The following is a 14,772-nucleotide window of genomic DNA, read 5'->3' as shown; positions in this document are numbered from 1 at the left end:
TCAGCAGCACCCCGCTGTGAGCATCAACGTTCGGCCATGGGTTCTTGACCTATTTCAAGCACCATCCCCAAGATTCATAAAATCGGGAGAAAGGGATTCCGGGTTAGTAAGAAAAACTAATGTTTGATGACCCAAATGATTTGAATGACACGATACGATTCATCGTGCAGGATTTCAAGATGTATATTGGTGCCATGAAATTGTTGTCCGAATATTGAAGATTCAAACAATACCTTGCCAAGCTCGGTTAGGACAGGGGGCACCACCTCATACAGCTTTGAAACCTATTAATTCGAAAGCTTAATTAGCCGATGATTGAGTTATTGAAACATTAAGGACATGTCACATAAGGGCAAGAAGAAGTACCAGCTGGAAAAGGGGGTCATCGGGTAAATGTTTCAGGGCAAACTCTCTCTGACACATATATCTCGGATCAGTCTTACGAAGAACGCCATGGCCGAATCCCGGAACGACCTGCAGAACAAAAAAGACATCTATCATTGTCAGTTTCAGATGTCCTAACAGTGCCAAAATTCTGCACAGGATCATGTCAGCTGGTTTCAAAGTTGCTTCCGGCCAGACAAGCGAAAAAGCCGAGTAGAGCGGCTTCACGGTCTTACCTTGCCACTGTTTAATGTTTTCCAGACATAGTCTTTCAACTGTTCTTTGGTAATATTTTCTCCACATTCCTCGACAACTGATTTGATCCAAAGCAAAACTTCCTGCAACCCAAACAGAGGGTAAAAGAAAAGACTCAAGATTCTGCCATTCATGTCATGTGTATGATTCCGCACCCTCTAATTCGGTTCTACCAAGAAATCACCACAAGCTCGCCAATTAACATACAACATTAGAATATTCATGCAACACTGCCGCATACACTTGCTTGAAGTTTGTAAGGCTCGTTTAGGACAGATAGGGTACCTGATTGGCCAAGCCATGGAGTGGCCCAGCTAAACCATTTAATGCAGCTGCGAATGAAAGATACGGATCTGAAAGAGCACTGCCGACCTGAAGACAAGAATATCATTAGCAATAAAATGAACCGTCAGAACGGCCAAAGACACGGACCAAAAAGGTAAGAGAATGCACAAAGAACAGCAGATGGAAGTCACATCAAGAAAACCGTAAATTCACAGTTGATAGATAGCAAGAACGTGTACACATACCAGGTGACCAGTGTGTGCACTAACATTTCCGCCTTCGTGATCACTGAAATGAAAACCAGCAGAAAAATCCTTGATCATGTTAAAGCACTGTTACTAAAGTTGGTAAATAAAATAGATCAATATAAAGAAATTACAAAAAAAAGGTTTTTTATATCAATTTGAAAAACATCTACAAAAACAAATAAAATCAACACAAACCTATGGATAGTGACATAGAGCCTCATCAGCTCTTTCATTTGAGGATCATCAAATCCCAACATGTGTGAGAAATTTGCACCATAATCGAATGAATCGTCTGAGGCAATGGTATCGCCACCTTTATACATCCTGCCATGGTATATGTAAAGGTAATTCAAGGACAACAGCAGGGAAAGAAGTAAACTGTTCCACAAAAGACACTACCAAATGCAAAAACATTTCCTCAGGCTGTCACATGAAAACAGAAACCTTCACTAACCTCCGATAAACATAGGAAGCCACCACAGGAACACGAGCAATCAGGTTGAGGCAGTCTTCGTAAGTTGGTTCCCAGTACCTGTAAGACAAAACCCATGTTTGCGATAATGCCAGATGAGAAGATAGATTATCAAGAATAAACTAGAGACCGTGACAAAAGATTTTACTTTGACTTATGAATTCCCTTCTCATATGCCTTCTGAAACTCGCTTTGGACCTGGACGAGGACGACAACTCAATATATAACTATCATGCCGCATAAAGATGGAGATTAATTACTTGAAGCATAGAAATAAATTGCACAAGAAAGAAAAAAAACAAGCGAATAACAAATCAAGTTCAGTGGACCACCGACCTGGAGGGCCATAACACCACTAGCAAATTGAGTCATTGGATGAGCCGTTGAAGGCAGAGCATCAATTGCCTTGTAGACATAATCTGCAATGGAAATTGAATATCAAAACTGTTCCTTCGTTTCAGTTTAACGATTTTTCAGGAAATGGCTTCATATTATTGTTTCAACGAGCCAACAAATCGAATAGGCATCTGGTGCATTGAAAGCAGCCAGACTAGGAAGATGAACTATAGACCTGGGACAGTGGCTCGGGTAGCCAACTCTTTAGACAACGCATCAACTTGCTCTTTGCTAGGTACCTATCTCGGAAGTAGGGACAAAGGAGATTATAAGAAAATAATTTAAACCATAACTAAATCATCTGGAAATCTCCGACAACATCTTTGTATGAATTGTAAAGACTGCCCACCTTTCCAGTTAAAAGAAGCCACAGAAGACCCTCAGGCAAAGGCTCTCCCCCAGGCTGAGCAGCAGGTAATACTTTCTGGCATTCAGGAATCGACAAGCCCCTAAAGCGTATTCCCTGAAAATAAAAAACAGAACCCTCGTTATATTCCAAAGCGAAGATACAGCCAAATATGACTATACATCTATGGCAGAATATGTACCTCTTCTGGATCGAGCAACGAGGTTTCCCAGAGCAATCCAGTCATCCCCCTCATCCCACCAATTACCTTTAAAAATGTCACATACCAAGTCATAATATGATTTCTTCATATGAAAAAGTATTGATGATGACGAAACAGAAGAAACAATTTCTATCTCTGTACCATGTCGACCGTGATGTTTCCCAGTTGGACCTTGCCATGTTCTGACTTCAGTTTCTTAAGACGATCCTGAAAACCATAATCTTATGAGAAAAGTTGGAAACTAGAAACTCTTAGCTTATCTGCTCAAACATGAGAACAATCTCAAAACGCAGAACCATACGAATAAGTATAGGCATCTATATTCATGTCAATGTCACAAACACTACAACGGAAAAGATAACATCTTTCACTTGTATCCTTCCGGGATCTCATGTAGGAAAGACCATCACAGAGAACAAACCGATCTGAACAAGTTCCGACAGCTAGAAACAATGTCTGTAATAACTCTCCATAAAGTCATAGCTAACCTGCTGTTCTGGAATTAGCTCTTCCAGCTGAGACTTGAGGTCCTGCAGAGCCACCGTTTAAAGAAAGTGAACAAAACAAACATGAGAGCATAGCCCCGGAAGCGAAATTCACAGAATATGGATGAATTATATATCCTCTGGAAAGATTCCAATTTGAAAAGATCTTCTTCTCAATTCTGGGCTCATTCAAATTTGTTCCATTTGATGGTGTACTGGAGAAACTCAAGACTAAAGGCTGAAAACAACTACACAGTAAGATCCAAAAATAGTTGGCTTCAACCTAAATCGATCATTACCATGTCGGAAGCGCTCTGAATTTGGAGCCATCTGACCGAATTGCCAAGAGTAGATTGCTGCCCCTGCCATATTAGATTCCATCATCAATCGATCAAAACATCGAACAGATAGAACAAAAGGAAACAAGTAAAACCCATTTGCCAAAATTCGAATCCGAAAGTTGAATCACTCACGACACGAGACCGGAGCCTCGAGAGCGCCGATACGGTCCGAAAGAACACCATTCTTCAGATTGAAGCACGTAACCTATCGAGACATCCACCAAAAAACAAGCATTTGCTCAGATAAAGACGGTACGAGGAAAAGCGAAACAATCGACCATCACCGAATCGGAGAAAAAAAAGGTTGTATTTTCAATGCGAGAAATGTTCATCGCTAAACCTATAACTCGAGAAACAGGAAGTCGATCGCCGAACCCAATTCACCGAATATATTCCAGATTCCGGTACGAACAGGGAAAACGGGAAGAGAAGAGAGTACCGAGAGATTGCAGACGTGACGGAGAGAGAAAGAGAGACGTTGAATTTTATGCTGCGTGAAATATATATATAAACCCGGCGAGGACGAATAATGGAGGAATATTTTGCAGTCGTATGACTAAATTCCACATCAGGCCTCCACATTTTGGCTTTATTTCAAAATTGACCTTCCAGTACTTTGACAGGGCATCTGATTCTCTTAATAAAAACCAAAATGAACCGGAAACGGGTTTTCCAATTAAACCGGAATCATAATGCAATTCGGAAACCCTCAAATCATTGCGAAATTCAGCTCACTACGTACAAATAATCGTTCCTCTTCTTGTATGGTCCCTTCTGACGTGGGACGTTCAGAAAGTTATTGAAAAGCCGTGATTGGATGGGGAATTTCATCGGCACAGTCATAGAGAGTTTGGTCGTGATGCCTAATGGAATAAGGGTTTGGTCCATTTGCCTTTTCCTTCACGTAATCAACCATGGGTCATTACCTTTCAAACTCCCCCCCCCCTTTTGTGTATACTGTTTTATTTAATGCAAATATCTTTTAAAAGGAATTAGCTTCCCATGTCATATCATTTTTTTTGGAAAAATTTGAGATTTAAACTCGTGACGGAACAAACGTTTTGGTTCCATTTCACCGGTTGAATTATCCAAATTTGGGTGTTGGACCATTTCTTCGTTACTATCCGATTGAATATACTACTATATCACAAAAACTCACTAAACAATCACTCTTTCTGATTTATAAACTCGTGCAAAAATAAAACTAAAAACCAATCACAAATACATCAAGAACACAACACACATGCATTAGTACATACCAAGTTACATATTATGAGCCCTAACTAGGGTTTTTTTTTTTTTTTTTTTTTGGCCATTTTTGAATAAGTGAATTCTCCGATAAGGGCATGCACACAAAACTCTTCGTTACACTCTCTACCGACAAAAGTCATTCCACTAAGTTAAAAATCTATCTCCCTCGTGTACGTACCCATCAAATGGCACTGAAAATTCAGACGTACGTATATACATTCCATGCCTGTTTTCGACCGTCCTGAAGAAAGCATGGCAGCGTACGTCGTTGCCGTGCCTCAAACCGAAACTCGTGACCGATTAGATGCGGTCGATGCACAAAACCAGAGAACATGAAAACTTAACCCGAGAGATGAGATCGGTTTATGTTTATGAACCGAAAGATTGTACGGATTAAGGCAAGTAACCCTTTGTTTGATCAGAAGTGGAGTTGAACATGAAATCATGATCCATGGGAGAAGTTTTCATGGGAAATGGAGAGAAATCATCTTCGAGATCGATCAAACCCTCCAAATCAAAGTAAGTGTTTGAGTTCGAACACTCACCCAATGACCAATCCTCCTTCACAGTACCGTTGGCTAGCAACCCGGAAAATCGTGCAACCATGTTGACCTGATGATGATCAGCACCGTTCGGAGCCTGGTTTGTGATAACCGGGTTTTTCGGTTTGGCTCTCCTTCTTCCGGCTTTGGCCGCCTCGGCAGCCTGTTTCCCGGTTAGGCTCTGGACGAGGGCACGGAAGTTGTGGACGTCGGTCTTGATGATCTCCGGGGCAAATATATGGATTATACGAATCTTAGGCTTGATCTTGGTTATTACATGAGAGCTCTTGTTCATGGAAACCCTAGAACTAGGAGCTCCATGGCCTTGATGAGGAATTTGAAGATCATATTCGGATTTCATCGACTCTCTCACCATTCGAGATAAACAGAAGGAATCGATGATGTTGATGATGATGATAAAGTTCAGAAAAATTTTGGGAGTTTAAACAAATTAATGTGTTATATCATATGGTTTATCTGATGGTCGAGAATAATATATATATATATATATGGTGGATGTATTATGCATTAGAATATAAGATTGTTGGTTGGTCAAAACATTAATTAACTACAAACTGAATACGAAATTAATAAAAAAAATCATAAGAAGTAATAGCGATGGACTGCGCTCCATGATACACACAGCAACTAGCCTTTAATCAAATTATATATATATATATTATAATCTCCAAACCATAAAAAGAAAGTTTAATCCGTGCGTGGTACCAACTGCTGTTTTCTTTGTTAGTTTAGAAATCTAATGAAAGCCTACAGGCGGTTAATTTTATAGTTCAGAATCCATATGAAAATAATAATTCAGATTTATTATTTGTTATTAAATAGTTGAATTATTTTCTACCGATGAAATTTCAGACATGCTTGGTAGCCAACTAAAACATGGAAGATAGCTTCTTGTTTTCCCGATTTATTCGAATTTGAAAGAAAACATTAGATTATATTATATATTATTCACATAAAGTGTTTATAAATGAAAATTTTACGATTGACTAACCAATTCTAAGGTTAGACGAAGCATAAATGCATCAAAAAATCATGTTACATTTATAAAATAATCTGATGTCGAGACACCTCTAACTCTTAGAATATTTATATGATATATTTGCAACCACAAATTAATTGGACAGTGATTATGGGTTCGATTCAACTCTCCAACGAATCTGTCACCCTTTAAGTGATTTATCTATTTCACGTGATTTACAGACTATTACATAGAATCGGGGGTTTATCACCAAGCCCGAATAACTGTGGTTGGGTTACCGCAGAAAAACAAAATGGACAGTAAAATATAGTATTATAAAGGCCCACCAACGAACCACGAAAGAAACTCATCTCACGTGATATGTGTTCTTAGGTACGCGCACGTGGATCGTGCTTCGCGACAACATATATGCTGTATATATATATATATATATTCTAAAATTATAGATAAAATTGCTAATTGTCCCTAATAAATTTAAATTTATCCATAAATAATTATACTAAATTTATTATTGTCCTCAATTATAATCATTTTTGGGTCCACTGCTATATATATATATGTGTGTGTGTGTGTTTAGATAAATCATATGTGGAATACAAAAACACAAAAAAGAAGACCAAGGACTATATAATAAATGGATACAAAAAATTGTATGTATGTCATATTTTATTAGGAAAAACTTCGAATGCAGTAATAAATTATTATCTTTGTCAAATCTGATTCAGGATGTTGTCATAACCAAGAGATAAAAAACACGACCCGATCCTTACATTGCTTCGGTTTCATGGGTTGCATATCCTTTTCAACTTAAAAGTCATATCGCGCGGTGTAAGAATTCTATATATATATATATATATATATATATATATATACCAGAAAGAATTATATATATGTATGTATGTATATATATAGCACCGAGTAAGAAGACTTTCAAGTTGCGGAACTGCTTATAAAATTAGTTGACTTTTTACCAATGAGGCAAACAAGAGTGACAGCGTGGAATTAACCATTTGATATCAGTTGACTTTCCTAAAATATTTGAAAACAAAAGTTCTATTTGTTAGATTATTATAAGTTACAAACACATAAATATATATTTATCAAGTCACACACACGGTCGAATTTCAAGTTTCATTCGCTTCAAGTGAATATAATACAGACGCATTAATTATTCTAATTTTTGCCCAAAATTGTAACTATTAGTTTGTACCAATCAATAGTCATTCAATATATATATATAGTATTAATTATTAATTATTAATTAATAATTGTCCACAATAATGGCCTTCGTTCAACGTCATACGCAGATAGCGTACGGATTATTTCCGAAGTCATTGATGATGAATATTTCTTATTTTTTGTGATATTTTTTATATCTAATTTTACTCTAATCCAACTTTTATTTAAAAATAATTTATTTGTTATTCTTTTGTTTATTAATTTTACAATGTCACATTTACTTAGAAAAATTATAACCAAATATCATATATTTGAGCTAAATATGATCCCTGCTCGTAATATTTAATACCGTGACCATTTGGGGGTGTGGAGTCAAACTCAATTAATTGGCTATGCAACATTTTTAATATTTGCGTGTTTGGTAATATAAAACTCTATGAAACTTGACATTTGCAGAACGTTTTAAAGAAAATAACACCAAAAACATAAAATAATGATTATAGTCATTATTAAATTTTCATTACGCGTTCAACCAAAAAAAAAATCATTACGCGGACTCGGAACATAACTTCTATGTATGTTGAAGAATAACACAAATAATAATGACCGTGTTTGATTTTTTTAATATTATTATTATTATCGTCGTCGTCATCATCATCATCATCATCACCATCATCACCATTAGTATGATGGGTTTGGAACTCTAGAGAAATTTTGTTTCCACAGGCCCGAAGAGAAATTTTAAAAAAAAATCCCACTTGAAAACACGGTTTATAGAGTGTAATGATTTTTATTAGTCCGTACATCGGAATCAAACGTAGAAATCAAATCCTTTCATTGACACTTGAGCTAAAGGATCAATGGAAAGCCGAAGAGAAAAATAAAACACAGAAGCAAAAACTCTTGATTTTTCAGCAGCAATGGAAGCTTAAATCGTTCCGATAATGGTGTCGCTGTTCTCTTCCCTTATCCCATCAACTCTCAGCCCCGAGACCGTAAGCGAGATCTCTCGCTCCACCGTTCCCATCCCCAATCTCCGCCGCCGCTGCTGGTGCCGCCGCGCGATTCGCCTCAGAGCCCCACCGATTCCCGACCAATCGTCGCCGTCGCCGTCGCCGTCACCGCCGCCGTCCTCCACCTCATCACCTTCCATCGCTACCAGATCCGACAGCCGGATCCTCCTCTCCGCCTCCCGGCCGACACTCGCCGCGACGGGAAGCTCAAATCGGCAAAGCGGACACGAATTGTGATCCGACAACCACGGGATGATGCAATCCGAGTGGTACAGATGTGTGCACGGCAACCGTCGAGCGGATTCTCCGACCTCGAACTCCTCCTTGCAAACGGCGCAGAGCATGCAGGAATCGGAATCATCGCCGGAGCAGAGCATGGAGGACGAGATCTGAACGGTGGGGATCGAATCGATATCTGGAGACTTAGATGAAGAAGAAGAGGATCCGGAACTCTCGGAGGCGAGATGGCGGAGGAGACGTTGAAGGTAAGGGCTATCGAGGAGGAAATTATCGTCGGAGTTAACCGCAGGATCCACCAAACACCAATCCTCCTCCTCCTCTTCATCATCGTCATCGAAATCACCGACGCTAACATCAAAAAAGCTACAATCATCCATACCTTGGAGAAATTCGACGCGGCACTGGGGGCAGATTAGAGGCGAAGGATCTGAGGATGAAGAAAGGATCGCAACGCTCATATCGCATTCGTCGCACCAGTAAGTTCGTCGCTCCGGGAGGACGCCGTCGGCAGCGGCGGCGGAGGAGGAGGCCATTGGGGGAGTGGCGGTTGTGTAAAGGTGAGGGAAAGTAGAGCAAAATATAAGGAAAAGGGTAGGACGGAAGAACCAAAGCTGGTGGTTGCAAAACAAGTTATGATGGGTCCATGATTATTGGGTGATATACTCTTTTTGGATTTTATTGCTTCGTCTTTTACGCATAAAATGGATCTGGGAATTAAATGGGCTTATCATTGCTTTCTTTGGGCCCACCACTTTCTTGGCTTTGCTCTCAAGCTTTGGTAGTGCGTCTATCTTATATTACACTACTTACAAGCATCCCCTATTAATATTTAAAATTATATTTTATACAAATAAAGATTTAGGATTCCATTTTTTTATAAGGAAATATATAATTTATTAACAAAAAGTCGCTTTGGCCGAGTGGTTAAGGCGTGTGCCTGCTAAGTACATGGGGTTTCCCCGCGAGAGTTCGAATCTCTCAGGCGACGACCGTTTTTTTTTCTCTTCGCCCTCAAATTCTCCAAAAATCTCATCTTTTACCCTTTTTTTTCTCTCCCAAATCTGTATCTTCCAAATTTATTGCACTTACCTTCCAATATAAAAGCGTTTCTTCATCACAACAACAATCGAATCTCTCGATCCAAAGCACAAAATTATATAATCTCCACCTGAATTCCATTCCACAAACTCAGTAATCCATCACCTGCGTTAATCCTTTTATTTCACTACCAAACCAAAAGCAACGTTACATCACACAGAAATCACAGTCTCACTCCGAAGCTTTCTGGAGCTTGGAAGCTTCCAGATCGGCCGCCTTCCTCAGGAAATTATTCCCATCATCGTCCTCCTCTAGCGCCATCGTGATCGGACACGACCCCAAACCATCCGCTATCGCCAACATGATCTTCTTCATCTCCGACCGGAACTCCTCCAGATCCACCGACCCGCTCTGATCCGTGTCGAATTTCTCGAATATGGAGTCGTAGAGCCTCGTCAGCTCCTCCGGCGGCGTCACGACATCCACTCCGAAGTGCGATTCCAGCAGCCTCATCGACTCGAATGCCTTCCGCAGCTCCGACCGCGACAGAACTCCGTCGTGGTTCAGATCCAGCGCCCCGAATCTCTCGTCCGTGCTCTTCTTGAACTGATCCTCGTCCGCTACGAACGACCGCACCGTCGATCCGTCGATTATCACTATTCCCATTTTTTTCTTTACCCTCTGGATTCTTGTCTGTGTTGACTGACGTGTGGATTTATTAATAATAGCGTATAGGTCGGTCAGTGGGTAAGAAGATAAGCGATGAGTGAAAAACCCTTTGGCGCCCTTCGTTTATTGTCCGGTACTAACAAGTGGCGAGGAATATTCGATTTTTTCAAAATTCGAATATATTCTCAATTGATTCGATTTTTCAAAATTCGAATATATTCTCAATTGGTTCGATTTTATTGGTTTAATTGAAAATCTTAGACCAAAAAATAAAAATGGACCCCGGTTCGTGGTACTTTATTTTGCTTCAAAATATTTTGCGTTCATTTTTTGTTTCAATCGGTGAAAAAAAAGGTTCATGATTATAATTTTCCACTACACAAAACCAAAGCTTTAGAAAGAAAAAAAAAACAAAAAGCAAGATGGAAAAAACATGGTCAACGTAGTCAAACACCCCTACGACCAGACTCTGATCTGGTCAAAGACTTCAGTCTCAGCAACAACCTAAGCTTCCTCTCCCCACTGATAACATTTCCGGCGCCTTCTCTCCTCCTCCTCCCTCCTCCCACCTTCGCCGGCGACGTTGATCCCAAATTTTCCTGCGAACCCACCACCAGCACACTTTCCGGTGACCTCGCCACCGTTGCCGCCACGGTGTTTTCCTCGTACTCCACCGTCACCTCCCTCCCAACCCCTCCGGCGAGGATCTTCGCCTGCATCGCAGCCACCACCTCCCTCATCGCCACGTCAGCATTCCTCCTGTTTCTCAGGAGTATCTCCCCGACCTGAGCCGGTGTAAGGGCCCCACCGGATCTTATGCAACTCTCCGCCACGTAGAACAGCGCGTGCGACTCAACCCCCAAATAGTTCTTGGCCAGGACCCTGAAGGCGTGTGCTCCGCACGCGCCCAAGCTGACGTGGACATCCATGCGACCGCACCGAACCAGAGCCGAGTCCACGCTGTCGCGGTGGTTCGTGGTGAACACGATAATACGTTCGTCTCCGCAACACGACCAAAGACCGTCAGTGAAGTTCAGGAGCCCCGACAACGTGACCCGACCCTTGTCCTCGTCTTCTCCGGCTGCGTGCGGGTTCTTTGATCTCCGTTGATTTGGGTTGACTCTTTTCGGCTTCGAGAGCCTATCAGCCGTCAGATCAACCGAGCAGTCGATATCTTCGATGACGATAATTGACCTATTCGTGGTCTGAATAAGTAGAGCCCTGAGTTCGGAGTTGTCGGTGACTTTCGTCAGCTCAAGGTCGTACACATCGTAACATAAATAGTTAGCCATGGCGGCGATGAGGCTTGACTTGCCGGAACCGGGAGGTCCGTACAACAAGTACCCTCTTTTCCACGCGCGGCCGACACTACGGTACCACTCTTTGCCGTTAGCAAACGCCGTGAGATCCTGGGTTATCTGCGTCTTTAGTTGGGGCTCGAGGGCAAGCGTGTCGAACGTGGAAGGGTGACGGAACGGGACGGAGACCCACCCGGACTCGAACGAGCCGTGACCGTTGTTCGTGAACAGCCTTCTTTCACGCGAGACACGCTCGAAATCCTCGGCGCGTGAGATGACGTGACGGAGATAGGGCTGAAGGACAGTTTCGAGGTGTAGTTTAGGCACCTGGAGAGTGAAGGAACGTTTCTCGTCGAGGGAATCTTGGACGGTGTCGACTTGATGGGTCCACGAGAGGGAGTGTCCGAGGAATTTGTCGGAGACGGAGTGGTTAGGAGCGACGGCGAAGGTGAAAGCTGAGGCGGAGGCGGCGGAGGAGGAGGAGCGGGAGAGGGTGAGGCGGCGGCAGGAGGAGGAGGAAGGGTCCACGTGGACGAGGGAGCTGAGGTAGTTGCTGACGTGGCGGTAGAGGTGGTTGACGTCGACGCCGCAGTAGCCGTTGAACTCCGGGGCGGCGAGAGAGAGAGTCGTAGAGAGAGTGAAGGAGAGAGACAATCTGCGATGGAAGAATGTTTTGGATTACTGTCAGAAGCCCTAATAGTGACCACATCTGAGACAAAATCTCCATTTCTTGCTTTTGTTGTTGTTCTTGCTGTTCAGCTTGTTATATTACAGCAGCACTTGTCTTGCTCACTCGATATATATACACACAATGTGCGCGCGCATGCATATGCATGTAGATTTTATATTTTGTCTCTAATGATATTATAATTAATTGTATATATAATATACTGAAATAGTTATAATGGGGTGACGAAAAAGTGCATGACCGTTAACTTTATGACTTGCATGTTTGTTAAATCTGCCACTACAGGAGAGAGTTAGCTATATCATCGGTTTAAATATATGTGTGAGGTGTATCATCTCTACGTAAAACACGCATTAAAAGACCAAAAATATTCATTTATATATAAAATCAGCAATTAAAAGAGAGTGATAAAAGGCCATGTTAATTTAGAGGAGAGGGAAATACCAAAGAAATCATATATATATATATATATATACATATATATGTATATATATATATATGTATATGTATATGTATATGTATGTGTATATGTCTCTCTGTGTGTGCATGGAGCCCGACGTCTATTGCATGCTTACAAATCAACTTTTTGTTTTGCTTTTACTTTATTTTCTTTCTTTTTCTTTATTGGACAGATGTAACACAGTGTAGTTATGTGCGGAATGTTCTCGTAATAATGAAAAATATCTTCGGTCGATAAAAATACACATGACAAAAGAGACGTATACCTACATATATTCCCAACATGATTTCCCTTGCTATCATATAATCGAATGGGAAAATTTCATGGATAAAATTGTAGAAATCTGCGGAATAATTTTTATTGATAGTCAAAATAACATATAAATAGATGAGAGTCTTACATTTAAATAAGTAAAGTACACATAATAATAAATATTTCTAAATATATATTTTCCGGATTTGATAAGATCTCCATTATACGATATATCTCGTAATATTCTTCAAAATCCGGTATATCTCAACATCCTCCTTCAAGTTGGAGCGTGGAAGATCATGAAATGCCCAATTTGCTGAAAAGATGATGTGAAGTGTGTATCGGCCCTCACGGTTCTCTCCGACGCTCGTGTGTTCAAGAATCGAAGAAGACACAGCGGTTCTAACGAGTTCGGTTACCGAGCAAGCTCGGGCCTACATCTCGGCCGGACGGTGCCGGCGAATCCACTAGAGTCGATGGAAACAAGACCGGAGAAACAAGAACAAACGGTTCTCCACAAAACCGGAGACTCGTCATCCGAAAACCATCCGAAAAACAACCGAGAAGACAGAAGAGACTCTTACCGACCTTTGCCTCGACTCACCTGTGGCGGTCGTCGCCGGTCCGAGCTTCGCCGTCGCCGGGAAGCTCCTCCGCTCTCGCGATCTCCCTTCTTCTCCTCTCTCCCCTTTCGGCCTTCACCGTCTCGAGCCACACGCCCATTGTGTCGAAGACTAAAGAATAGCATTAGGGTTCATTTAACCCTATTAACCAAAACTCACCGTTTTGGTTCGGGATTAAAATCCCGCTTGGTTTCATGCGAGACTAAAGTCTCCCTTTGAAGTGGAGTCTTCTCTTTCTCACCAAAGACGTGGGCCAAGCCCAACAATCTCCACCTTGGTGGGAAAGAGAAACCGAAAACAAAGTAATAGACCTAGTGGGATTCGCCGTTTCCAGCACCGATCGACTTTCGTCGATCCTTCGACTTTCGTCGGAATTTAAAGCGAAACTTACCTGACTTACCTCACTTACCTGATGTCGGAGTTAGTCGCATGTCGCTGCCTTTGAACTTGATGAAGCTCCCGTCGATGACTCCTCGTGGCCTCGTCGCCTTATCCCCGCCACCGATCAGCTCATCTCTACCTGAAACACTTGGTAAACGTGTTAGAACGTTCACCCCGATAAGACTCGAACCGTAGTCCTATCCCGCGTTGCCCGACCGGCAAACGCTACCCTCGGTTGTATGACTCCCTAGACCGTCTAACTAACCCTCCTAGTAAAGTCCAAGACTATACCCGCTAGCTAACCCGAGGATTACACCTGACGTCTACCCGTCTCCTAAGTCTATCCCGACTTTCCCGAGACTAACCTGAGTCATACTACCGAAACCCGCTAGATACCTAGCCCGGATCCCCGTGAAGTCTATACTACCTATAGGTATACGACTTCTACCCTCGGACCCTAACCTGCCAACTAGAATTGTCCCACGGTTTTGTCCCGTGAAGACGTTCCTAGTCATCTACGATGCTCCACCGAGAATAAGAGACACGTGAGTGCACGTGCTCCACCTCGAGAGGGAGTGTCCTAGCGCCAACCTACACCGTCTCTACCCGGTGAAAACCCGACACCTCCCTGCTCACGTCATCTCCTGAGCATCCTACCCGAGGAAGCTCCACCTAAATGTGGAGACCTCACCTCCTGACCTAC

General features: G+C 41.9%; 4 protein-coding genes, 1 non-coding gene and 1 pseudogene across 8 annotated transcripts in view; 1 reads left to right on the top strand and 5 right to left on the bottom strand.

Annotated features, from left to right (window-relative positions):
* Positions 1-3,955, bottom strand: part of LOC104817150 (citrate synthase 4, mitochondrial) — a 4,703-nt gene extending 748 nt beyond the window's left edge. Inside the window, exons 1-18 of one of the 4 annotated variants that reach the window (XM_010546226.2) lie at positions 3,875-3,955; positions 3,568-3,640; positions 3,394-3,450; positions 3,098-3,139; positions 2,751-2,816; positions 2,589-2,654; positions 2,390-2,503; positions 2,216-2,279; positions 1,981-2,063; positions 1,793-1,842; positions 1,627-1,704; positions 1,368-1,496; positions 1,170-1,212; positions 925-1,011; positions 621-722; positions 367-474; positions 234-284; positions 4-49 (exon numbers count right to left, since the gene is read on the bottom strand). In XM_010546226.2, the coding sequence (XP_010544528.1) occupies positions 4-49; positions 234-284; positions 367-474; positions 621-722; positions 925-1,011; positions 1,170-1,212; positions 1,368-1,496; positions 1,627-1,704; positions 1,793-1,842; positions 1,981-2,063; positions 2,216-2,279; positions 2,390-2,503; positions 2,589-2,654; positions 2,751-2,816; positions 3,098-3,139; positions 3,394-3,450; positions 3,568-3,618 (1,237 nt within the window). In that variant the 5' untranslated portion in view covers positions 3,619-3,640; positions 3,875-3,955. Of the gene's footprint in view, positions 1-3; positions 50-233; positions 285-366; positions 475-620; positions 723-924; positions 1,012-1,169; positions 1,213-1,367; positions 1,497-1,626; positions 1,705-1,792; positions 1,843-1,980; positions 2,064-2,215; positions 2,280-2,389; positions 2,504-2,588; positions 2,655-2,750; positions 2,817-3,097; positions 3,140-3,393; positions 3,457-3,567; positions 3,641-3,775 lie in introns of all 4 variants that reach the window. The other 3 variants (XM_010546223.2, XM_010546224.1, XM_010546225.1) reach the window with 3 other exon arrangements.
* Positions 3,956-4,757: 802 nt separating this feature from the next.
* LOC104817149 (VQ motif-containing protein 18-like) lies at positions 4,758-5,655 on the bottom strand. Its single transcript, XM_010546222.1, has one exon. It carries the CDS (start codon positions 5,602-5,604, stop codon positions 5,080-5,082), a length of 525 nt encoding a protein of 174 aa, XP_010544524.1. The 5' UTR covers positions 5,605-5,655; the 3' UTR covers positions 4,758-5,079.
* A 2,510-nt stretch (positions 5,656-8,165) lies between these two features.
* LOC104817148 lies at positions 8,166-9,342 on the bottom strand. The gene has a single exon (XM_010546220.2). The coding sequence runs from the start codon at positions 9,191-9,193 to the stop codon at positions 8,336-8,338; it is 858 nt and encodes a 285-aa protein (XP_010544522.1). The 5' UTR covers positions 9,194-9,342; the 3' UTR covers positions 8,166-8,335.
* A 224-nt stretch (positions 9,343-9,566) lies between these two features.
* Positions 9,567-9,648, top strand: TRNAS-GCU. Its single transcript has one exon. It is a non-coding gene; the product is annotated as a tRNA-Ser (tRNA).
* A 78-nt stretch (positions 9,649-9,726) lies between these two features.
* On the bottom strand, positions 9,727-10,451 carry LOC104817147. Its single transcript, XM_010546219.2, has one exon. The coding sequence runs from the start codon at positions 10,362-10,364 to the stop codon at positions 9,930-9,932; it is 435 nt and encodes a 144-aa protein (XP_010544521.1). The 5' UTR covers positions 10,365-10,451; the 3' UTR covers positions 9,727-9,929.
* Positions 10,452-10,710: 259 nt separating this feature from the next.
* Positions 10,711-12,459, bottom strand: LOC104817146 (annotated as a pseudogene).
* Positions 12,460-14,772: the final 2,313 nt, after the last annotated feature.

Source organism: Tarenaya hassleriana, unplaced genomic scaffold (genome assembly GCF_000463585.1).
Source record: "Tarenaya hassleriana unplaced genomic scaffold, ASM46358v1 Cleome27, whole genome shotgun sequence".
NCBI classification, from domain to species: domain Eukaryota; kingdom Viridiplantae; phylum Streptophyta; class Magnoliopsida; order Brassicales; family Cleomaceae; genus Tarenaya; species Tarenaya hassleriana.
This window is presented reverse-complemented; position numbering and strand designations above follow the sequence as displayed.

What these genes read in the sequence shown, in the direction of transcription:
- LOC104817149 (XM_010546222.1), bottom strand. Translation starts at nt 5,604, where the DNA reads ATGGTGAGAGAGTCGATGAAATCCGAATATGATCTTCAAATTCCTCAT.
- LOC104817148 (XM_010546220.2), bottom strand. Translation starts at nt 9,193, where the DNA reads ATGGCCTCCTCCTCCGCCGCCGCTGCCGACGGCGTCCTCCCGGAGCGA.
- LOC104817147 (XM_010546219.2), bottom strand. Translation starts at nt 10,364, where the DNA reads ATGGGAATAGTGATAATCGACGGATCGACGGTGCGGTCGTTCGTAGCG.